The sequence below is a fragment of the Alligator sinensis genome, unplaced genomic scaffold (genome assembly GCF_000455745.1).
Source record: "Alligator sinensis unplaced genomic scaffold, ASM45574v1 scaffold148_1, whole genome shotgun sequence".
Lineage (NCBI taxonomy): Eukaryota > Metazoa > Chordata > Crocodylia > Alligatoridae > Alligator > Alligator sinensis.
The window spans coordinates 1,102,978-1,126,736 of NW_005842407.1; the positions used below are offsets into that span (position 1 = coordinate 1,102,978).

The following is a 23,759-nucleotide window of genomic DNA, read 5'->3' on the forward strand; positions in this document are numbered from 1 at the left end:
CAGTGCTACGCTGGCTAGCACTACAGATGAAAGGGACTTGGGGGTCATGATTGACCACAAGATGAACATGAGCCTTCAATGTGATGCTGTGGCTAATAGAGCAAGTAAAACGCTGGCTTGCATCCATAGAAGCTTTTCAAGCAAATCCCGGGACATCATTCTCCCATTGTACTCGGCCTTGGTGAGGCTGCAGCTGAGGGCCAGTTTTGGGCTCCACAATTCAAAAAGGATGTGGAGAAGCTCAAGAGAGTCCAGAGAAGAGCCATGCGCATGGTCAGAGGTCAGGAAAACAGACCTCATGACGAGAGGCTGAGAGCTATGGGACTCTTTAGCCTGGAAAAGCGCAGGCTTAAGGGCGATCTGATGGCTAGCTATAAGTTTATCAGGGGTGTTCACCAGGATCTGGGGAAACGATTGTTCACCAGAGCGCCCCAAGGGATGACAAGGTTGAATGGTTATAAACTCGTGCAAGACCGTTTCAGACTGGACATAAGGAAGAATTTCTTCACTGACTGCTCCCCCAAGATCTGGAATAGCTTGCCACCGGAGGGGGTTCAAGCGCCTACATTGAATGCCTTCAAGAGAAATTTGGATGCTTATCTTGCTGGGATCCTATGACCCCAGCTGACTTCCTGCCCCTCGGGCAGGAAGCTAGACTCGATCATCTTCTGAGGTCCCTTCCATCCCTAATGAATCTATGAACCTTTTCCTTGCAGCCACAAAGGACCTGAGGCAGGTGGACAGATTAGAACAGTGATGTTCATCTTTTCTCCCTGGTGGGCCAGATGGGTAATGCCTTGTCCATCCACAGGCCAGATCCTGCCAGTGGTCCCTATCTGGAACTGGGGCCAGCATGGCAAGCACCATCCAGCCACAGGGTGGGAGGTGCAGGGCAGACTAGCCGCAACCCAGCCCCATGGGGAAAAGGGGGCATGGCTTGTCCCCAATCCAGCCGCACAGGGAGGGAAAGGGTGTGGCCCAGCGCTGATCCAAATGCAGGAGCAAAGGCATGTCCCAGCTGTGACTGGCAGTGCAGGGCCTGAGGTTTGGGAATTCGGTGGGGGGAAGGGTGCTTGCATTAATAGCCACTGCTTCACCACTGCCAAATATCCAGCCCCATGGTGAGCCTGCGGGCCATACGTGATGGCTCTGAAGGCTACATGTGGCCTGTGGGCCAGGGTTTGAGCACCCATGGGGAAAAAAAGCCAATACTAGGATCTGGGACCGGGGAGGAAACTATGGTAAATGAGGGAAGTAGAGGAGGCTGGATGCTACAGTCTTAATGGCACAGCTCATTCCTTATTGCTTTTCTCCAGAGGAAAAGTCTTTCAAGAGTTGCCTTTCTCAGGTGACATTCAGGTATCTCCAGGCAGGACTGGCTAAGGCTGAGGGTGGCCTGGGCTAGCTGTGGATTTCCTGATGGAAGGTAACACGGAAGATGAACCTCAATCTTTGCAAAGCTGCATGTATCAGGGTAGGTTTGGACTCTTCAGCATGATGGGGATTTGGACTCTTGTTTTCTTTGTAACATTATGGGAATACCCTGGGCATTTAAAAAAGGAAGGCTAATGATGGAGTCTGCAGGTGACATGTGAAGACTTATGAGAGGAAAACTAACACCTCAATTCTTTCCCTTTCCCTTTCCCTTTACTGTTACTGTGGTCCTGTTGCAAGATGCCAGACTGAGCTCCCTAGAAACTGGCGCTCTGTGAAGCATAAGAGCAGGTGAAGTATAGGCCAGCCTTTCTTAGACTGAGCAACACATCCCCTTTGACCTCCAGTGGCCTGTAAGAGGGTACTCAAGAGTAGGAAATAGAGAATAGTGTCTGGAGTGTACTCATGCATCTGCTGGACCTGAAACTGAAATTCTGGGGTTTGCCCCTCCATCTACTTCCCTGTCCTGAGATACCTTAGCAATTTCAGACCCCTCAGTGTGGTGGGAGGCAGCTGTTACTTTTCCCCACAGAATAAATCTGACCTCTGACTTTTTCTTTTGTTCAGGATTAAAGCATCTGTACCAGGCCCGTCAGCTCTGTGATGTCACCTTGGTGGCAGAAGGAAAGCACTTCCCATGTCACAGGTGAGTTACCACTCTGCTGTACTTGCCCTGCTATGCTTGAGTATCCTAGGATTCAGCAGAGGCCATTTACTTAGGAGGATCTAACAACAAGGTCTAGTGCAGGCAGCCTCATGTCATCAAACTCCTATGTAGTGACATCTTACATGGTGACTGTTGCATGCTCAAATGTGTGCTGCATCATTTACAGGCTCATAATTTGTGTAGCAAGCACATAGCTGACAATGCAACAGCTGGGAGCTCCCCACTGGGAGATTACAAAAATGTGTGAGGTGGTGTGGGTACATCATGTGCATATTGGAAGCTACCAAGATCTGTATCTAGGCACATGACTATTACTGGAGAAATGTGCAGGGGGACTAGGAGAGGGAGTTAGGAAACCAGGGTGAGTAGTGTGGAAGGGAAGGCAGAAGAGGGGGGAAGAAAGCAGCACGAGACAAGGCAGACTTGCTGCAGTCAATATCCTTGATTTTAGCTGAGGTTGCCTGCTGTTTCACAGTAGGAGAATGAGACTGGGGCTGCTGGTACATCAGAAGAGAAGAGAGTTGTGGATGGAACCTGGTTGCCCTGTGCTGGGGTGGGGAGGTTTCGCAGAGAGTTCAGGTGGCACCTTCCATTCAGAAAAGACCAAAAATGAGCACTCCATTGCAATCAGCTGTTGCTGTCAACAGGATTCTTTGTTCTGCACTACAGTTGGACAGTTGCAGAGCATGAAGCCTAGTTTGGTGCCCTCCATGCTGTAAGGCTGAGACTGCTGCTTTGTCCAGCATGTTCCCTTCAGGTTTACCATAATGTTTCAGAGGAGAGGGAGTTGTGGAATAGCTCCACTGTTCACCTTTTCCTGGGGCTAAAACTGTGAGTGTTCTTGACCCTCTCACTGGTGCTGTCTGTTGGCACTAGATTTATGACCCAGATACCTTGTTCTGGGTGGACCCAAACCCTCAGACCGACCACAACTTCTCCATTTGACAATAGGGAAATGTTATTGATACACAGCGATAGCAGATAAGAATAATGCAAACAGTTCTATATCTACCAGTCCTGGAGCTGTCACAGCGGGAAGGTACATCTGGCCAGTACACAAGCTTCACTCTGAGGTTCTTTCTTAAATGTCAGATGTCAGCAGCCTGGAGGTTGAGGGCCAAGGCCTACCCGCCCAGAGATGTGGTGGTGTGGCCTTGGGTTCCCCTCTCAGGGACCCTTTTCTACTCTGATATCCCTCCATTTATATTCTTTCTCCCCTCCGACGATGCTTCATCTCTAGACATCGTTGATTGGTTTCCCTATGGTTGTCATATTGTCCACATTCTGTTTTGTCAGCATGTTCCTTTGTTTCCCAAACCCATCACATGCATACAACTTGATTTGGTCTTTTACCAGTCCCCTAATTTGGTTCATCCAGCAAAACCAGAAATCCCAAGGGCTCTGCAGTTGGGCACTGTGACCTGATGCTAATGTTGTAGAGTCACTTATCTCTGTTTGGGTACACTCTTCATGTTATGGAACAGTATGGTACATTTCTTCACTTTCCCAGCCTGTGTCTGCTGGCGTTAGACACAGTGGGCCTTTGTCACAAACAGGCCTTTGTCACAGTGGGCCTTTGCCACAAACAAGAAACTTTGTCACAGACAGGCTTTTGAAACCAATTAACCCTTGCCATTCCCCTGGACCATTGTTCTAATGCAATATCTACTTTTATCTACAAGCGGATTCCCGAAATAAACCAATAAATATCATTTTCTAGCCATCACAGTCCTGCACACTACAGTGTGTGAGTGACTGTGCACAGCTGGGAGAATTTGTTGTTTCAAATGAGTGGTTAAGGATCAGTCATGTGAGTAAGAATGGCAGGATTACCCCCTAACGTGTTGGAAGGTGCCACTCCATACCTGACACACACAGTGCTGTGCCCTGCTGCTGTCTGAGGTTGGTAGGTTCAGTTTCTAGGATGCTGGCTCTGATAGGTCCATAGGGCCTTGAGGAGTTGTTGCAGCGCCAGCACACCAAGCCCTACAGGTGGAGAAAGAGGTTTATAGTGACAATCACTGACCCTTGCATGTTAAACGAGGGTCTTCCTGGAGCAGCTTTAGTGGGAATCTCTTTTCTTCCAAGCAGATAACTGGGCTCTAGGCTGCAGAGAAGATGCAGTGGGGAGGAGGACAAAGAGGAAAAGTAGTAAGATCAGAGTTGAGGTTGGAGTGGGAATTCCCCCAGGGCTCAAGGAACTGAAGACAAGCTTGATGATTCCATCCCTCTCTGTCTGTTCAGCAGCAGCATGCTTGGCTCAGATCTGTCCCTGGGGAGGGGAAGCTGAGCTAATTTTTCTTCATGGGCATTGAAGATGTGGCCCTCTTCTTCTCAGGAGAATTTCATGAAGTCACTTGCCATAAGCAGCTAAGGTCATATCCTGAAAATGTCTGTAAGATGGACCCTGCAGCCTCACACTGCCTGACACTGCTCAGGGGAGAGGGTCAGCACTGGATCAGAGGGAAGAGAGTTCCCTGATGCCTCACAGTCACCATATTGTGCAGCAACCTTCTTTGTTCTCATCAGCCTCCCATCCATGTCCTGAGCAAGCCTAGCACTCCACGATGGTGAGAGTTGTGGCCTGTCAACATCATGTCCTGTTTCCCTGCAGGATGCTGTTGGCCTCTGTCAGCCTGTATTTCCGGTCCATGTTCACCAGCAACTTCAGAGAGTCTCGGGATGGGGAGATTGTGCTACAGAGTATGGCACCCTCCACCCTTGAGAGTGTGTTGAACTACCTCTACACTGGGGAGATATCACTTTCTTCAGAGACTGCTGAGGACCTGTTTGTAGCAGCCAGCTGGCTGCAGATCCACCCACTGGAGGAGACAGTGAGCAGGTAGCACAGAAGGGCAAGCTTGTCTTACCCTGGGACTGTTTGTATCTCTGACATCTCTGGTGATAAGTTAAAAAGGAGACCCAAGCAGTTCAGCCTCATAAAGGGACCTATAAATACATAGCTCTGTTGCTCCTCAAAACATAGTAAAAGGTATAGGCTTTACTAGGCATTTCATGGGAGTCTCTGACTCACCCAAAGGCTATTTGGAATCACACAGTGGTCATGGGGTTAGGATTTGAACCCTCCTGTTCTAGAAACACCAAACCCCAACCACATGAGCTAAAGGAGAATCTTTGTAGGTGGTGAACAGTATAAAGCCTCTGATACACAGCTGAGCCTTTCTTGCCTACTGGCTACTGAGCCCATGTGGGCTCAATGGTTTTATTAACCTGAATCAGTTGCTTACCACTTGGTCAACTGATGGGGCTCACTGCTGGGTGGCTACTTTAGATCAGCATTTCTCATCCTATGTATTGCGACCCAAAAGTGGATTGCAAGAATATTTGAAAGGGTCACGACCATTAAAAGAAAAATGTGGAAAAGCATGGGTTTCTCCTTGCAGTTTGGCAGAGTTCTAGCCTGCAAGGGGCTGCTTGGGGCTGGGGGGAGTGGGAGGAGCGTGATCAGACGGGGCACCACATGCATCTATGCATGCATACATGCACATAGCAGCCAGGGTGGGAGAGGGGGTATAAACAACGCTTTGGGGGTGGCACAAGTGACATGTTGGGGGGTGGAGGGAAGGTGGGGCACGTGCTCCCCCAGATTTGTGCACGCATAGTGGACATGGGGCTGCAGCCTGGCCAGACCAGCACGGGCAGGAGCCTCCTGTACAGCCCAGCAGGTGGGTCCCAGTGCGGGAGAGCAATTAGACTTGTTGCTGCTGCTGCTGTTGCCACTGTAAACCCCAGACCAGCTGCGGCTCCAGCAGCACAAGGAGTAACAGGGAGGGGTGTGTCACTGCTCTCACCTCCTCCTGCTGCCAGCCACTTGCATGCCAGGCCACAGCTCTACAACACTGCCATGGCCTTGTTGCTGCCATCATCACTCCTCTCAGGCTGTGGTTTTACCCTGGAAGGGAGGTGGGGTGAAAGGCAGTACAGGTGGCCTAAGGGGAGTGGTGGTAGCAGCAACTGGGCCTTGATGGTGGGCTAGAGCCGTGGCCCAGCAGCTGATGGCAGGAGGAGTTGAGGGCAGCATGCTGCCCCCACCACATCCATAACTCCTTGCACTGCTGGCGCTACAGCTGTTGCAAGGTTTATGGCGGCGGCGGCAGCAGCAATCAGTCTTGCTACCCCACTCCAGTCCTCCTCACTGGGACCCACCAGCTGCAGCCCCGTGCCCACTATGGGAGCACAAACCTGGGGGGGACATGGTCTCCGCCATGCCCCACACCTTCCCCTGTCCCACACACTGGGGGGCTGGGGGCAGGGGGTGGCAGCAGATCAGGAGTAAGGGGCACCAACAGGGCTGGGAGGATGTGGGGCTGTGGATTGGGAATGAGGGGCTCTGGTGGGGCTGTGGGTCAGGAGTGAGGGGCACTGACAGGGCCAGGGGACTGTTATCTACTTGAAGTATTTACTGGGTTGGTCCTGGCCATAGATGTTTACAAATGGGTCCTGGTACAAAAAAGGTTGAGAACCTCTGTTTTAGATGCCACTCAACTGAGCACTCCTGAGCCTGTGCATTACTTGTATGAAGCTCTTCAGTCACCGGTTTTTGGTCCCGTTTGTCCCTCCTTTCTCTAATATTTTCTATAATTGCAGGCTGCACCTTCAGTGTTTACCATCCTTGTTAGCTTACTCATGACCTTGTGAGGTCATTGTCAATCTTTTTATCTATAGGAACACAGCAGTTACCTCATTCAGTCAGACCTGAGCTCCATCTCATCCAGTATTTTAGCTCTGACATTGACCAATACTATAAGATTCAAAGTGCAGAAAGCTGCACACTCCTATAAAGATCTCATCCTGTGCCCTAGTAGCTGAATTGGTTTAAGACTAGTATTTGATGTTTAAATGCACTTTCCAGCATGCCTTTCCTGGTGTTTATTGTTCTGTTCTGTTCCTGTCAGGTTCCTTCAAGAGAATATTTCCACAGAGAACTGCTTCAGGCTTTGTGCATTGGCTGACATCCACAACCACCAGGCTCTGCTTTTTGTAGCCACACACTATATCATGCAGGAGTTTGAACGCCTCTCTGAGGAGGAAGACTTTCTGCATTTGGATGCCAACATTTTGAGCCGTATCATCTCCTCAGACAACCTGACAGTTGCTTCAGAACTAGTTGTCTGCCAGGCTGTGCAGCGCTGGGTGAAATTTCAGCCTGCCCAGCGTCTTCCACAACAGGACAAGCTGATGGGACATGTCCGCTTTCACCTTATGAGTGATGCAGAGTTGGCTGAGGTTGCCCATTGTGCAGATGTTGAGATCCCCAAGAGGCAGCTGAAAGGGGAAGATGGGCAGTGGGTAAATGGGGGACCCAGGCAAGGCATGTATGAAGAGTGCATTGTCTGCATGACAACAGGGACATGGGATGATGACTGTGTTCCACGCTCAGTATGTAGTACCAACATTATATGTTTTGACCCTAAAACAGAAACATTTGATAGTCTGCCACCTTTAAAATATGTGAGTTCTTCACACTGTACAGCTGTAGAACATAAGCTCTATGTATCTGGAGGCTACACATCTGGACCCTTAAACGGTTTGTCTTGTTCAGACACTCTGTATGAGTACAGTGTTTTTACTGGTAAGTGGACGCAGCTCCCTTCCATGTCTAAATGCCGTTCAGGCCATACCTTTCTTGCATGTAACCAGAAGCTCTATGCCGTGGGAGGCCATCCGTCAATGTCACTTGATGTTTCTGGGGAGTGCTTTGACTTGGTGCAAAATTCATGGTCTCTGATTGCTGACATGCCATTTCATCTGGTCAGGGTTGCCTCTGCGGTACTCAAGGCCAAATTATACCTAATAGGTGAACAGGGTTATGGGTATTCTGGTCGTGTTTCGTCTCAGGGGTTTCTGATCTATGATACTAATTTGAATAGATGGACAGAAAGGGTTGTAGGTACTGAGCTCTGGAGCATGACTGCTATCACAATGGATAATGGGATATACCTTGTTGGTATGCAAACAAAAGATTTCTGGAGCCGTGAAGCTTTTTGTGATGAAAACAAGTGTGTTTTCCTCACCGAGGACTGCAACGTGTGCCTCAACCGAATTCCAAAGTTCCCGATCGATGTTGCCAACCCTGGTGGTGTTCAGTGGCAGGGTAGGATCTATGTGTTGGGAGGTGAAGGAGAAGATGACATATTTAACCCTTGTAATAGTATTTACCATTGGGCACCTGGTGAGTCCAACTGGACTCTCTGCCCAAGAACTCTCCCTTTTGATAATGAAGAACGCTATGCCTTTGGAAATGTGACCCTAAAGAGGCCCAAGAAAATCCTCCCTCTTAAAAGACGTATATAGCCTTGAGAGCTTTGTTGGCAGGTATTTAGTGTCTGTCTGCATTGCAGGATGCAGCGCTCTGTGGATTTTCCACAAACTGTGTGAGCATGTATACTCACTCACTAGAGTCTACACAGTTTATAGCACATGTGAGAATGAAGCCTTTTGTCATAAGGCTGGCAGTGAACCAGCAGTTACAAGAACCCAGTGGGCTTTGCATAAGTGGAAAACCCTAAGTGCAGCTGGAAGTAGGCAAATGATAAGTGATGTTGGATCACAGGATGGAAGTATAAGTGAGAAACAGCAGCAGCCAGTCAGGTGATTGCAGGGGTACAAGAAACTGCAGACCTGGGTCATAGATGTTTTTGAGGAAAAATGTGCAACTGATGATTCTAAGTATGACATGCAGTGATGCCATAGCAACCAAGTGACAAAAATGAAGAACTGAAGTAAATGGATAATTAACCTTTGAAATATAGAAACCATGCAGTCAGTGGGGTGTGGAAGTGGCAAAGGTAGACCGTTGCAAATATTCAGATTAAGCAAACCTCAAAGCAACTCCACTTGCTAAACCTCCCAGCACCATGCTGTGGAGGAGAGCAGGCACCAGGATGTCGCTCATGGTCTAATGGATTGCTAGAGCTGGAAGGACCCTCTGGAGGTCTGTAGTTCAACCCCCTGCTCCAGGCAGGGTCACCCCTGTCTAAGCCTGTGCTGTCAAGAGTTTGTCAAACCTCCTCTTAGAGACACCCAGTGACAGGGATTCCACAGCTGCTCTTGGTGATGTTCTGAACCGGTTCAAATAAGGAGTACCCCATCCAGCAGGACTTGACCTGTCAGGAGACCCTACCAAGCATTTCAGCCTCATGCCTTAACCACACAGCCACAACTCCCTGACTGGCCTGTCTTGGGTTGCTCCCAAGGAATTCTGTAATTAATGTGAATGCTGGGCTTTCGGTACTGCTTTCCTCTCTTCTAATCGTGTCTGCTGTGTTTTATGCTGGTGTATTGAATAAAGTTGCTCTCTAACCTCCTCCTTGTGGCCCTCAGTGCAATGACATGCTCTGCTGTAACAACTGCACTGGGATGTGACATGTTAAATCTTAGTTGCCTTAACTGGAGCAAGGACCTAAGGGAGCTGTCACCCAGTGAAGAAACCAAGGCCAGCTCTTCACACCCTGGCTCCAAAACAAGCAGCAGCATAGCCGTATTCGCACAACCCTGCTCCCACACTGACCACCCCTGCCCCAAAGCAGAGCTAGGACTTACCTGAAGCAGTACTGCACACAAGGCTGTACCAGTTCCAGCTGGCAGGCACTGCCTTCCAGTGTATAGCCTGTAGCTGCTTTGTAGAGGCTTGCTAGAGCCTGTCTTGCCGCATGACTGCTGCTTATATCCCCTGCAAGAACCACCTGCCTATGTTCTGGAGCCCAAGTCCACAATGTGTGAACAACGGATTAATTTCATGAGAGCTGTTTCTGCTTCCTTTTGGAGACTAAAAGAAGCTTCCAAGGACCCCATTCTCACTGAGATTTGGAGTTTGTGGTGGGGATTTAGTCTCAGGCAATGGCATTGTGTATATTTCATGGTCAGTCGCTGGCCACCTGTGTGCTTTGAAACCATTTAGTTTTTATGCAGCCTCCTTCCACTGCCAGTCACCTTCTCCCCAGCTCAGTGATGAGCAGGATTAAGGTGGCAACTATTCACTCATCAGCTGCATTGGGCTGAAAAGACCTCTATTCCCTTTCAGCTGTGCCTGTTCCAGGCAGTGGTGCTTCCACCATGTCTTACATCCCACCTTGCAGTCCCACAGCTGTCTACATGCTCCATGTGCTCTCTTTTACTCTAGGGCTGTTTGCTTTGGGAATCATTGCTTTTGGGTTCTAGAAGAAGCTGGTAACAGCAACAGAAAAAAAACTCCTCAGTGTTCTCCGTTTCCTGCATCAATGGTAATTTCCAGGAACCTCTTCTCTCTTCCCACCAAACAGGTTGGCAAAGCCTGATGGTAGAGTCTTCAGCACTGAGCCCTGTGTTCCTGCTAGCTAGCTTGGAGAATACATTTCCCTGCAGTTGTCTCCTCCGCAGATGCTTTTTTACTGGGGTTGCATCTCTTCTACTATGGCATCAAGGTCATACAGTTAAGATACTTCACTGAGACCTAGGCTTGGCAGAATTTGATTTTTATTTTTTAATAATTTTGACAGCTAAAATCACTTTATTTTTAAACATTTATTTCAATTTTTATTGACAAGTTTTCAGGATTGGGCAAAATTAGGGACATGGGGGCAGACAATTTAGTAATGATGGTATACTGTTAAAAGCTTTATAAAAACCATGTCAAAATATAAAAACCTAATATCCATAAATCAATAAATCCATACTTGCTTTAAATAATTCTGGTTCTTCATCAGGAAAGAACCAGGCAGGCAGGGACCGGAAGAGGAGGGCCGTGGCACTTCCAGAGCTTTGGAAACACAGGGAGTGGTGAAGGCCACCCTTGCCCACCCCCTGCACTTACCTGCCCAGGTCTGAGCAGGACCCAATACTCTTCTCTCATCCTCCCCCACCAGCTTTGGGTAAGGGTTTAAGTAGCCTGTTATCTCCCTCCTGCACTTTCCCCAATCTGTGAAGGTGCAGGAGGAATCATTACGCTTTCATTTTTATCCCCTCTGTCCCTCTCTTTCTCCACGCTCCTGTAACGGGGGTAAAAGTCCTCTTTCTATAAATTTTAATTATTACCAATGGCCATATTTTTTGTTGGTCTGTGAGTATGAGATGAAATCACCCTTTATCAATGTTTATCAATAAAAATTGAATCTTGCCAAGCCTATTGATAGCACACCTACCCATGTGTGTGCTTCCTGCCAGCTACTGGAGTTGTGGCTGCTACTCTGACTTTGGGCAAGAGTCTGTCATCTGAGGAAACAGACTAAGGATCTGGGAAAAGAAAACCTGGAGCGTGTGTTATTTCTATGGGGCAAAAGTGGGTGGGGGAAGAAATGTACAGGGGGAGCTGGAAGCTTGAGGCATGCACCCCAATTTTGGTGGGCAATTTTTTTGAGGAAAGGTGTATGTGGTCCATGAGTACATATGGTATTTGAAATGACTGCTGTGTACACTGTGTGCTGTGAGTGTAGGAGAACTGTTCTCCATATGCCTTGGGTAGAAGGTGGAGGGCACACGCTCTGAATTATGCCTGAGGGCAGGGACTCTATTCTCAGGGACAGGAGTCCTGGCCCTGGGCTGGCTTGCTTCTGGCTCCCTAGTGTGGGGATCTCATCCTGTGCTCTGTGGAAATGAGCTATGGACATTGTTCCACAGCATGACTTGTCCAGATCAGCACAACAGGGCCAGCTCCCCAGCCAGCCCAGCTGGACTGGCAGGAGTGATGGCACTGAGCTGACTCATGGACAGGGACAGACTGCAAGGAAGGGATTGGCCTGGTCTGTGGTACCTCTGAAGGGCTGGCGGGTGCCTAGGAAGAATTAGCTGGGTGGCCAATGGCACAGGGCACAGCTGGCTCCGTGGAGGGGCTGACGTCTAGCCATGTGATGGAGCAGCACTGACTTGTCCACATGCACCAACAGTGCTGGCAGTGGTGCTGGCAGAGTCAAGCAGCATGGTCCATCCTGGCACACCCTGTGTAGTCCCTGACTTGCCCCTGGTCACTGCCCATCTCGGTGTGGCCTGGAAGAACACGGTTCTCAGGACTGAAGCAGAGCAGTGAGAAGGAACCACCCCTGGATACCCCTCAACTGCTTTGGCACTGACCAGATCTGATCTAGGGCTCCTTGGAGGGGGTGATTTAGCCCTGGACCAGTGTCAGCTGAATACAGATCATGTGAGTCTGGAGGGGCTGAGCCCAGAAGGTTTAATTTGAGGGTTGCTTTGGGAGTAGGCCTTCACATGCTGGGTTTGTTTTCATTTCATTTTCATTGCGCTCCATTTTCCCCACTTGCATGTGGCCCCGTGCAAAAGCCAAAAGTAAATAAACAAATTTTCTGGGCTTAGGAACATAGGAAAGTTGGACTGGAAGGGACCTCACAAGGTGGCACAGTCACAAATAGTATTCTAGATCCAGCATGCATGGCCAGTTTGGAGCAGATGCCATATGCAGCATGTAACCCAAACTGGCCCCACAGCTGTGTGCAGTGCGCGCCAGCTTTGCAAACTGCATGCCAGACTGGCCCTGTGGGTGCTGCGTGTGGTGTGTGCAGTCCAAGACCCATGGGCAGCACCACAGACCAGATTATAGGGCTCTGCGGGTCAGATACAGCCCATGGACCATATCTTTGACACCTGTGCTCCAACTTATTCTCTTCCTTGTAGTCCCACTCATCTTCCCCTCATGGAGGTATAAGGGCCAATTTCAAAGGAGAGCTGGAGAAAGAACAGGATGATGCCTAAGCTGTTCCATGATGGTCAGAGCATTGTGTTGGGAGACTGGAAAGGTACACATCTCTTACACTCAAGCTAAATGATTGGGTGAAAAAGTAATGCACATGGGGAAAAATAACCTCAAGTCTATGCACACAATGCTGGACTCTGAACTAGCTGTTATGACCCAGGAAAGACAACTTGAAGTCATTGTAGATAGTTCTCTAAAACATCAGCGCAAGGTGAAGCAGTGACCAAAAAAGCCCCAGAGAAAGTCTCAGCTGCCACTACACATCCCCCTGACACTAGTCCTGGGAGTGAAAGCAAGAAGAACTCACAGAGGCCCTTGCAAGCTGGTGAGATTGGATTTTGGAATTTTATCCAGGATTTCCTGCTCAAGGGAGTAAAATGAACAGGTGCAGATGGGCAAGGAATGGGTTACTATGTTGGTCTGAGTTCCTGGGATGGTGGAAGGCCAGTGGCACTGGGTGGATCGGATCCTGGAAACCCAGACTACTATGTGAGTGTCTTTTGCAAGCTACACTTGTTACCTCTACCCCTTAAGTGCAATATACAGAATAACACACATATGTATGTGCCAGGGTAGGGGAAAGGGAATAAGGGAGAAAGTGGGTGTAGAGTGCACTGGCCCCTTTTATACTAGAATGCTTCTGAACATGTGAAGAACAGATCTGCTGGGGAATATGATCAGAGGCTGCCAATCCATTTCAGGGAGCAGCACAAACAGACATGGGGATCTATCTCACTGTCACCAAAGCTTCTCAGGATTCAAGTGATTTGGTGGAAATTGGAAGGACAGAGCAGGGTATTTACCTCTGTGAAGGGTGGGGGGAAATTGCTGTCTGATATGTTATCATATCATGCTACCAAGTGTAACAAATGCCTTTCCTCAGTGGGAGCATCCTCCTGGGCTGTAAACAGGAGAGGTTATCTTTCTGTCCACATGGCCTTGCAATTGTGGGATATCACTGTGAGATGCAGCTTCCAGATGCAGGATGCAGGACTCAAGGTCTGGACCTCAGACTTGTCTATTGAGTTCTTCAATCTATATGCCCTAGAGCAGTATCTAGTGTTATTCCCCAAGGGGTTGTGATTTCACCACCTTTCTGAATATGCAGATCTGTGGAGGCATGTTCCAGGCTTTTTAGCCCCCTCCAGACTGGAACCCCTCTAGCTCTGCAATGCATTATGCGACAACTTGTCTTTCCTTGCTGGCCCCCTGGCAGGACCAACATGAATTACTGAACATCCACATGCAGGAGCACTCACTTCTTAGTCCTGTGTAAGGAGCTTGGCCAAGCCATTGGAGCTATAGGACATGACTGAAGCAGCCTAGGCTGGTGCAGGAGTGGGTTATTATTGCTCTGTAGAAATTGTCCATCCCAGACTGAAACATGGTTAACTTGTGTGATGGGCCAAGCATTTGGCTGATGGGAGTGGAAATTTGCAATGCTACTCTGCAAGCTGTTTGCCTACAGACTGTTGACATTAAGTACCTCCCTGGAAGGACAGTTGGGTTTTAGAGAATGGGATTTCCCACCAGCAATGGGGTCAGGATGGCAAAGAGTTTGTCCCCTATAGGGGCTAGTGAATATGTTAACCAGGTGGACTTCCTCATCATGTTGGTTTCCAAGCAGATTTTTAAAACAGTAGACATAGGATTGGGGTGTGCATCTTGAACACACTTGCAAAGCTAGAGGTATTCTCACCTGGTATGGAACATAGACAAAGACACACTAGCGATCCCTACAACCAGGAAGAGCCTCCACTCATGTCATGATACAGGCCCTGGGTCATGGGAGGGGAGAGAGATTTGGACTCTGAGCAGTGCCAGATTTAGGCTTGAGCTACTTAAGCTACATCTTAGGGCCTCACAATATAAGGGGCCTCTAAATAAAAAAAAAAACTGACTCAATATCAAGTTTTATAATAATTAGTTGGTAAATAAAGGAGATATGGGAAAATGACTCTCTAAATATGGACATTTTCATTCTAATATGACAAAAATATACATACATTGGATTATTTTTTATCATATGGGGCCTCTTAAACTGGACATAGTTTAGGGCCTTAGCATGTCATAATCCAACGCTGACTCTGAGGTATCTTCATCCGTGGTGATTTTGGTGTGATATTGCTAGCCATTGCATGTGGTATTCTGTGGGTTGTGAGACACCCTGGAATAGGTTTTCTTGTGCGTTTACAAGGCTTTCAATTACCTGTTGCACTTACTGAGATAAACATTTTTGGAGAGGGGGCTGCTAATCAGAATATTTTGTTCCTGATTAATTTAATAGACTTCCATCTTCTTCTTCCTCCTCCTCTTCTGCTGCTACTTCTTGCATTATTAAGTACCTTTTTAAATATAACATTTTCTCCTTGCTGTGGTGGGGGCCAGTGGCCATCTCTTTTCTTATATTCTAGTACAATCATGTGGCAGAGCTGGGGTTCTTGATGCATGGTTTTTAGATGAACAGCAACATTTCCTTAATCATTAGACAAAACGTCATGAAATGTTCAGATCTGCCCATCACCAGCAAGGCATTGACACATCTGTAACTCTAGAGCAAGAAGCAAATGACACCAAAGAAACCAACACACAGAGTAAAACTTAATGAGCAAGAGAAGAATGTAGCAGTGCTAGACTAGAGACAGCGCTGCCCTCTGACTACATTGCCCTTCTCTTCCTCTCCCCTGCAGTCCTTTTCTGTCTGCACTATGAAGGGTAAAAGGGGACAGTTTGGTCCTGGTGTGTGCCAGAGCTATCCTAGTCCCATTGATCCACAACCTGTTCCCTCTCTTGTGCTGCTTACAGGTCATGGTAGGGCCAGAAAGGGGTTGGGTCCCTGGAGTAGGGGTTGAATGAGGTCCCGGTGCTTGATGTGGGACTTACAGAAGAACCTGTGAGGGGCGGGGAGGGGGGTGTGCACATGCTGGTCCCTGGCTGCACAGCAGCCCTTCCTAGTGCCAGCAGAGACCGTGCCCTGGCTGTTGCCCATAAAAAGGTCCTTGAAGGTTCTGGGCCTTGTTAATTCATAAGTTCCTGGTCCTGTTTTGTGATCTGTGGAGATAGGGTTGCCAACCCTCCAGAATTGCCCTGGAGTCTCTAGGAATTAGATATAAATCTCCAGAAGACTGCTGAGAGTCACCTGGGAGATAAATAGTAGGGCATTCATTAAAATAAATATTAAGTGTTGAATCTTATTTATATAGTAGTCCAGTGGGTTTTTAAAATTTAATAGTAATGTGTGTTTGCCTTCCTGGTGTAAAGTCATTAATGTCATTATGTCATGTGATGAAATCTCCCGGAATAGATTCGAAGAGAGTTGGTAACCCTGTGTGGAGCCCATTCCAGGCACCAATATGTTGTCTATGAGCTGCTGTATTGCTTTCCCACAGGCACCTAGGTAATTCAAGTCCCCCATTGCCCTCTGGCCTTGTCCTTTGGAGGCTTCTGTCAATTCAAAGTAAGAATCATCAACCTCCACCCACTGATTAGCGGTCTGTAGTAGACCCTGCCCAGGCATCACTTGTGTAAATTGTGCCTTTCATCTATATCCAGAGGTGTTCATGACTTACACAAAAAGATCAGAAGAACTGGGATTGTATGGTCTGGAGAAGACAAGACCGAGGAGGGGTTTCATAGCTGTCTTCAAATAACAAGGGAAGTTTTCAGCAGGGGAAATTTGGATTGGATATTAGGATGAGCTTGGGATGAGAGTAGTTAAGCATTAGATCTGGCTACCTAGAGAGGCTGTGGAATCTCCATCCTTGGAAGTTTTTTTAAGGGCAGGTTAGATGAGCACTTGTCTAAGATGGTTCAGACAGGGATGATCCTGCTTTGTAGAGGGGACTGACCTAGATGATTGCTTCAGGTCTCTTCCAGCCTGGTAGCTTTATGATTCAAGAAACCTTCCTGATCGTTTATGTTTAACCAGGAAGACAGGGGAGAAAACCTGCAACTGCTTCTTCCTCACCCCAGGGTTCTGTGGTCCTTTTTAGTCTGCCCAGGTCAGATCTGGCAGTATTCCTAATGCCCACAGAGATGAGTAGCATAGGGTAAGACTACCCATAGGATTGGATAAGCCATGGGAACCTGTGTGGGGTGGCTCCAGGGAGGCAATATTTAATCTGGGAAGAAAGGCCAGGTCAGTAGACAGGTGCCTCCAGCCCCGTCAGAAAAGAATCTCTAACCACCACCTACTGCTCTATCTGAGGCTGGATCCTGGATCAGTTGGGCTCATTCATACCAAGTACATTTTACCGCTTACAGATTGAACTCTCCCTTCTTGTGCCCCCACAAATCAGGGCCAACCCCAGCGGAGATGGGCCTGGCATTGCCTGTTGCAAAGCTGTGGGATTCTTCTTAAAATGACAATATTTGGGAGGTAGAGAATGTTCCTCTTTCACTTCTGCATTTCCTTCTGCTTCTGTGTATATTTTTTGAAGCAGGGTCTTAGGCAAGACTCTGGTAGTCTATTTTCTGTGGTAATAAGCATCCGGTATGAAACAAAATGACAAAAGAATTGATGCAATTTCCTCTCCTCTCTATGCCCCTGGTTTGGCTCCAGGCACTGGCTCTCTGCCTGGGCCATCAGTCCTTTGGGACACCAGCCCTGATCAGGCAGTATGCTCTGCAATAGGAGACTTGGGAGCAGGGAGGGGAGAGCAAGCTCCTGGCAGAAAAGATGAGCACAGAGAGGAGACCCAGGCCTGGAGGTAACGTGATCACTGGGGTTTCTTTTCTTGTGTTTTGAAGGAAGTGGGTGGAAACAAGGGGCTGGAGAAGGCAGAGGAGGGAGAAATGGATGAGCTCCAAGCAAGAGAAGAGTTTGAGAGGAAACAGCGGATGGAGAGGAGGGAAGAGACCCACAGAAAGAAGGGAACTGAGAAGATATGGGGCTTGGCAGAGCATGCCACAAGAAAAAGGGAAGAGAATGAAATGTGAGAGGGAAATGTAGTGACCCAATGTCTCCTGCAGTGACACAGATAAATAGTGCCCACAGAAGGGTGGCTGTCACATGTCCATAACTAACCAAGGCAAGCTTCTTTGGTGATACCAGCCTTAAACATCCTCTCCCATATCAGAGCCAGCTGGGTCATTGTTTTACCAATTTAGGTTTTTACCAGAACCTGTGAAAACCCTGTCACCATTCTCCCAGGGGAAAGAGCCCACTTGACAGGACCCTTTTGGTCTCCACTTTGTTCTGATTTTTCTAACCCCATTTACCCAATGGGTGGAGCTGGCCAAGCAGCAATTGCATATGGGAGAGGGGAGGAGGCAGCGACATAAAGAAAGGAGAGTCATGACTGGAACAGATGGGAGAGGGGGGAGTTGGGTGGAAAGAAAACAAGGAAGGAACTGTGCCCAAAGCCAGACATGGGGCAGGTGACAGGACAATCTGCTTGCTCCTCAATTAGCCAGTTTCCTCCTATTTCAATCAGTCCATTTCAACCCCAAACTGTTGCACCCAGGCACTGGCCAAGTGGTGGAGCGAAAGTTGATACCATGAGTCCAGAAGGTGCCAAACCCAGACTCTAGTGGATAGCACCCAACAGTCAGATATGACCCAAAATCCCACACATGTTGAGTGAGTCTTATAGTCCTGGGATCTCAATTATGGCTGCTTGGATTCTGGGAACAGCCTGCACTGCAGGGCCACATGTCTGCCACTACCTAGCATGGCAAGAGGAGGGAGGGAAGGGAAATAAAGGGAAGAGGAAGAACCCTGCTATTGGGGTGTGCCAGTTCACTGCTGCATTGCCTTTCCCCATGTTTGTCACATGCTGCTGTTGTCTTGTTGATTGGGGTATCTTGGATGGATGCTGTCAGTCAAAAGAACTGACTCAATAGCCAGTGAATGGATTAAGGGAGCTAAAGTAGGTGCCAAGTTCTCCATCCAGAGAAGTCTGTTGTTGGCTTTTGCATAGACTAGAATACAGTGGTCACGTCAGGATAGTTCTGAGCAGAAGATGATGACAACCCCAGGTTATACACAGGGAAGGAGGAAGGAAACACTGTGCCTATAACAGGGAGCTGGAGGATCCTGTTACTTTAAGGAAAAATGTGCAGCAGGCAGTTGAGCAGGAGCTAGCTGCGCTGTCAGAAGCTGGCTGTCCAGGCAGCCTGAGAGTAGAAGCCACAAGCAGCTCAGTGGAGAGCTGCAGCAGGGAGGAGCAGGCTGCCTATTAAATAGCAGGGAAACCCCTGTACTAACAGGGCAGTGCTCCAGGGAACATAAGCCCAGCACTAGAAACAAGGGGGGGCAGCCTGGCTCTGCATTAGGGCTGTGTGAAACAGCACTGTTCCACTTCCACTTCAACGTTTCACCAGGACAGTGTTTCGTTTCAAGTTTCATTTAATTTTGAAAGCACTGTTCCGTTTCGTTTAATTGAAACTGTTTCATTGTTTCAACTCTGTTTTGATGTTTTGCCCATAGGCTATAATGGGGAAGCACAAAACTGCCTATAACTTGTAATTTCTAACCTGCTTTAGATTAAACTTGCTGGGATGGTAGCCCCTTCTGAGGGCATGAAGTCTGCCAAGTTTCAAGGAGATACTTGACTCCTCCCAGGGATGCGGGGAACCCCAATCTGCCTGCTGGATCACAGGAGGCTGCTCCTGCTGCCTGGGATGGGTGACAGCACCAATCTTCCCGGCGCTGGGTATGGACTGGGCCCAGCACCATCCCAGGCAGCAGGATCAGCCTCCTGTGATCCGGCAGGCAGATCGAGGGCCCGTATCCCCCATGAGGCCTGTGGGGCTCTACCAACTCCTCCCAGGATTGTGGGGGGCCCCCAGTCTGCCTGCTGGATCACAGCAGGCTGCTCCTGCCACCTGGGACAGGCAGCAACACCAATCTTTCTGGTGCTGGGTGTGGGTGCGCCCAGCGCTCTGCCAGACTCCTCCCGAGAGTGCAGGGGGCCTCCGATCTGCCCGCTGGATCACTGGAGACTGCTGCTGCCAGCTGGGACCAGTGCTGGGCGCAGCCCACACCCAGCGCCGGGAAGATTGATGCTGCTACTGGCCCAAGCTGCCAGCAACAGCATACTGTCACCCGGTGTGCAGATTGGGGGCCCCCTGGGAGGGCTGTGCCACAATCCTCTCGGGGGGGCGCACCCCCTGGATTTGCATGGGATGACAGGAGGCTGATGCTGCCAGCTGGGACCAGCGCTGAAGCCAAGCCCAGCTTCAAAACTTGAAACATGTTGAAACTTTCTAAACATTTTGAGTTCCCTTATTTTGTTGTAGCAAGTGTAGCAAGTGGAGGGTACCCTCAGGGGCTGGGAGAGGGGCAGAAGCCACATGGCCACCAGGAGGTGTCACGGCTGTCCCTGGGGTCCAGTCCTATAGTGCCCATTCTCTTTTTCCCTCTTCTTTTTCCAGTTCTCCTCGTTAGACAGCGCTGTGAAGAGCACAAGATTCTGTGCCAGACCTCTACTGAGTGGCACTGTGTCCTGGAGACACCGGAGAGTAAAGGTCAGTGACAGTGTTAAGGAGAGTGAGGGGGCAGGGATTGACCCCAGCATCAGCATCCATGGCTGTGACCCAATCCACACACAGCTTTGGATTGATAGCAAACACCTATGGGGGTTCTAGCGATGGACTTGTGCGGAGAGGCCAGGAGGTCTGTTCAGAAGGACAAAGAGTAGGGAAGAGGCAACACTGTCCTTTAAGCACAGGAAGAACTGCTTCCCAACACTGTGGCCCATTAGACAGCACACCAACCTGCCCAGGGAAAAAGGTGGAACCACATTAACTGAATCTGGTGGCTTTGTCTAGACAAGGATTTAGCGGTGTGTGGTGAGAATGTGTTAGGTAATGAGCATCAGTCTGCTCTTAGCTTATTGAACATCTTCAAGACCAGCATCTAACAGTGTAAATTTTAAGCTAGGCTGCACACAGACTGAGAGTTGGGGAAGGACAGAGTCAAATGAGCTAAACTGAAGAAACAACCCTGCATCCTCAGCAGGGAGTAGAAAAGAGTCAGCACCAGCAGGGGTTTCTCACCTTTACTCCTGAGTACATCATGCTCCTTGACTTTCTCTCCCCTCCCAGCACAGGCCTGGATGTGCTGCCCTGTGGGCTGGAAGCCCTTCCATACCAGCTGCTACTACTTGTCCTCTGACACCAAACCCTGGGGTGAGAGCCAGAAAAACTGCACAGGAATGGGGTCCCACCTGGTGGTGATCAGCACCGAGGCTGAGCAGGTATCTGATTTAGGGGAGGGGGGTGTTCAGAGCTAGCTATGGGTGGGACCTCCCCACATACAGGCTGGCTCTGGCATCAGAGTGGGGAATTCTGTTTGTTTCCTTTCCACTATCACTGCCACTCTCACCCTGCAGGGACCCTGCCTCCTGCTGTCCACTCAGCACTTGCAGCTGGTGAGATTGCATTTTCGTTTTTTATTCAGAATTTCCTGCTCAGTTGGGTAAAAGATGTTACAGACAGACAAAGCAAGGACTCTATCAAGGATTTCCTGCTCAATTTGTTAAAAGGAACTATTACAGGCAGGCAAGAGAGGAGTTACTACATTGGTCTCAGTTCCCAGAAGGTGGAAGGCCAATGGCACTGGGTGGATCAGACCCCGTATAACCAGGCCACAACGTGAGTATTCTTTGGCAAGGGCCCTGTTACCAACAGAGTAATGCACATGTGTCTGTGTGAGGGGGAGAGAAGTAGAAAAGAGGCAGGGAGTAGGGACACAACACTGTCTCTTTGTGTATTCCATGTTAATCCAACAGTGTATGGTGTAATGCAAGAATTGGCAATCTATGGCCCCTGGGCTGAATCCAGTCCATGGAGCTTTTTGATTCAGCTCGCAGATGTGGGGTTTCCACAGCAGTCAGTGCTGAGGGTCTTTAGCAGCAATTGCTTCCCTCATGCTGGTGAGGGCAGAAAAACAGCAGTGGCAGCTGGATCTTAGCACTTGGCCTCCTACCTCCCAGCCTGCATCTGACTCAAACTTAAACGCCTTTAAAGTTTGCCAACCATTGGTGTATGTGGGTATCTACATGTGTGTGAATGAGAGAGGGGGAAACCTTGTCCCCATCTGAAGTGAAGTGTTAGGCAAAGAGTGTATCTGTTGGGGCAACATGATCAGAGGCTGCCAATCCAAACCAGGAAGCAGCACAGCGGGAGTTGGGGGAATGTGTGACTCATAGGCCATGATTCTCACTGTTTCTTGCTCCTCACCTGCCCTGGCTCCTTCCCCCATGGGCCACCTAGCACTGCATTTATGACCCTGGAGCTTCTCTTCTGCAGGTTTTGGAGGCCTAAGGAACCAAGTTTCCTCGACAATGAGACATGCACTGTCTTCCACATGGATATAAATCAACAAGGGAACAGGAACTGGAAAAATAACCCTTGTACCCATGATTTTTATCGAATTTGTGAGACTACAGCAGCCAATATTTGAGGAGAAAGCCCTTCCCATGTGGGGTCTGAAAGCAGAGAGAGGTGGTCGCTTTCCTTGGGCAGCTCCCAGGGAGATGGACAGGGGGTTTGAATGTACCCTGGAAGCTGGGACTGTAGGTTTACAGGGGGTGTTGGGGAGGAGGTTCCTGGGCAGTAGCCTGAATTCATCATCAGTAAAAGCTCTTAGAAAAAAATCCTAATGGCTAAAACACGTGTATAGTGGAAAAAGCCAGCTTCCAACAAAACTCTGCTTGTAATATCAACAAAACTGCCCATGATATCACCCTAGGAGGGCAATGGAAAAGTGGGGTAGAGGGGAAGGGCTGGAGGCATTGCCAAGGAAGTGCTGAAGACAATCACCATTCACTATATGAAACCAGCCTGTGCCCCCACTCTCCCCTCCCCAGAGTCCCTTGGAATGGTCTACTGGGGGAAGAGCTTTGCACAGAGGTAAAGGGGAAGCTCTAGCTTTGCTTACTGAATACTGGGAGAGGAGCTGTGCCCTTCTCTGTACAAACTACTGACTGACCCTAGCATTGACCAATACAGATAAGGAATTTTGTCTGCTTTGTTTGTCTTTAGCTGGTTGTGAAGGATTTCCCAGCTGGGGAAGGGAAGGAATGGGGCAGAGATGAGGCAACATTTCTGGGGAAATGACAGATGCTGCTCTGCTCTTCTGTGGTGCCACAGCCTTGAGCAGCATGCATGCATCGCTCCTCCAACCAAGTATATGTTGGTGGGCTGAGAGGAGGCATGCTTAAGGGACATGGGGCCAGATCTCAGTGGAGCCCTATGTTCCCCATGACCTGAAGGCTTAGGAGGGCAGGGCTCTCTGCTCCTCTGCTGGGGAGGACAGGAAAAGCCAGCTCTGTCCAGCCTCGTTCCCGTGCTGATGACCCAGAATCCTGCTGTTCAGGCATTGTGGTGGTGTTGGGCATTGGCCAAGTGTTAAGTGTATTTGTGATGGTGATGGCTATCTGTACTGTGTGCTGAGAGGGCAGGGATCTCAGTGTGCCCTGAATAGAGAGTCCCCAAGAGAGCAGTAGCTCTGCATTATGGCTGGGTAGAGACACTGGGTTCCAAGGCAAAAGTGCCTAGTCAGAGAGTGGGAGCTGTGCATTCAGAAGCAGAGCAGTGGGAATGGACAACTCTTAGCCACCTGAGACTGACCAGACCTGGAGGGCACAATTTGGCTTGGGACTGTAATCAGCTGAACATGGAATAGATGAGCCTGGAGAGGCTGACCCCCTCAGGGATTAATTTGGGCTAGTTCTGGAGCTGTGGACAGATGCTATATTTGAAGCACTCCAAGTGCCTTTCAAACATTTCAGAAAGTAAGGGTGCAGATGTTCATGCCTGATAAAAAGCTTCAGAAACAGCTGAACCACTTCAGGGGGGTCGGACTCGATGACCAGGGGGTCGGACTCGATGATCTATTGAGGTCCCTTCCAGCCCTAACATCTAACATCTAACATCTATGAAAATATGGGTCTCAAAAAAACCAGATATATCTTTGAAGCTCCTCACTTTGAAATACTTCATGTAAAG

The 23,759-nt window shown here is 49.0% G+C and overlaps 2 protein-coding genes across 7 annotated transcripts in view; both read left to right on the plus strand.

The window, feature by feature from the left end:
- Positions 1 to 9,631, plus strand: part of LOC102381416 (kelch-like protein 7) — an 18,340-nt gene extending 8,709 nt beyond the window's left edge. For 3 of the 5 annotated variants that reach the window (XM_006029959.2, XM_006029960.2, XM_006029958.3), the window contains exons 2-5: positions 1,317 to 1,474; positions 2,002 to 2,080; positions 4,716 to 4,943; positions 7,018 to 9,631. In XM_006029959.2, coding sequence (XP_006030021.1) covers positions 1,420 to 1,474; positions 2,002 to 2,080; positions 4,716 to 4,943; positions 7,018 to 8,416 — 1,761 coding nt within the window. In that variant the 5' untranslated portion in view covers positions 1,317 to 1,419 and the 3' untranslated portion in view covers positions 8,417 to 9,631. The remainder of the gene's footprint in view (positions 1 to 1,316; positions 1,475 to 2,001; positions 2,081 to 4,715; positions 4,944 to 7,017) is intronic. The other 2 variants (XM_025211459.1, XM_025211458.1) reach the window with 1 other exon arrangement.
- Positions 9,632 to 17,407: 7,776 nt separating this feature from the next.
- On the plus strand, positions 17,408 to 23,348 carry LOC102385046 (C-type lectin domain family 4 member D-like). 2 transcript variants are annotated; one of them, XM_025211472.1, is made up of 5 exons: positions 17,408 to 17,512; positions 20,181 to 20,273; positions 20,853 to 21,004; positions 21,208 to 21,401; positions 22,059 to 23,348. In XM_025211472.1, exons 1-5 carry the CDS (start codon positions 17,482 to 17,484, stop codon positions 22,210 to 22,212), a joined length of 624 nt encoding a protein of 207 aa, XP_025067257.1. In that variant the 5' UTR covers positions 17,408 to 17,481; the 3' UTR covers positions 22,213 to 23,348. The 2 variants fall into 2 exon arrangements, with proteins under 2 accessions (XP_025067257.1, XP_025067258.1); XM_025211473.1 differs by lacking the exon at positions 20,181 to 20,273 and having other exon boundaries at positions 17,428 to 17,512.
- The last annotated feature ends 411 nt before the right edge of the window (positions 23,349 to 23,759 follow it).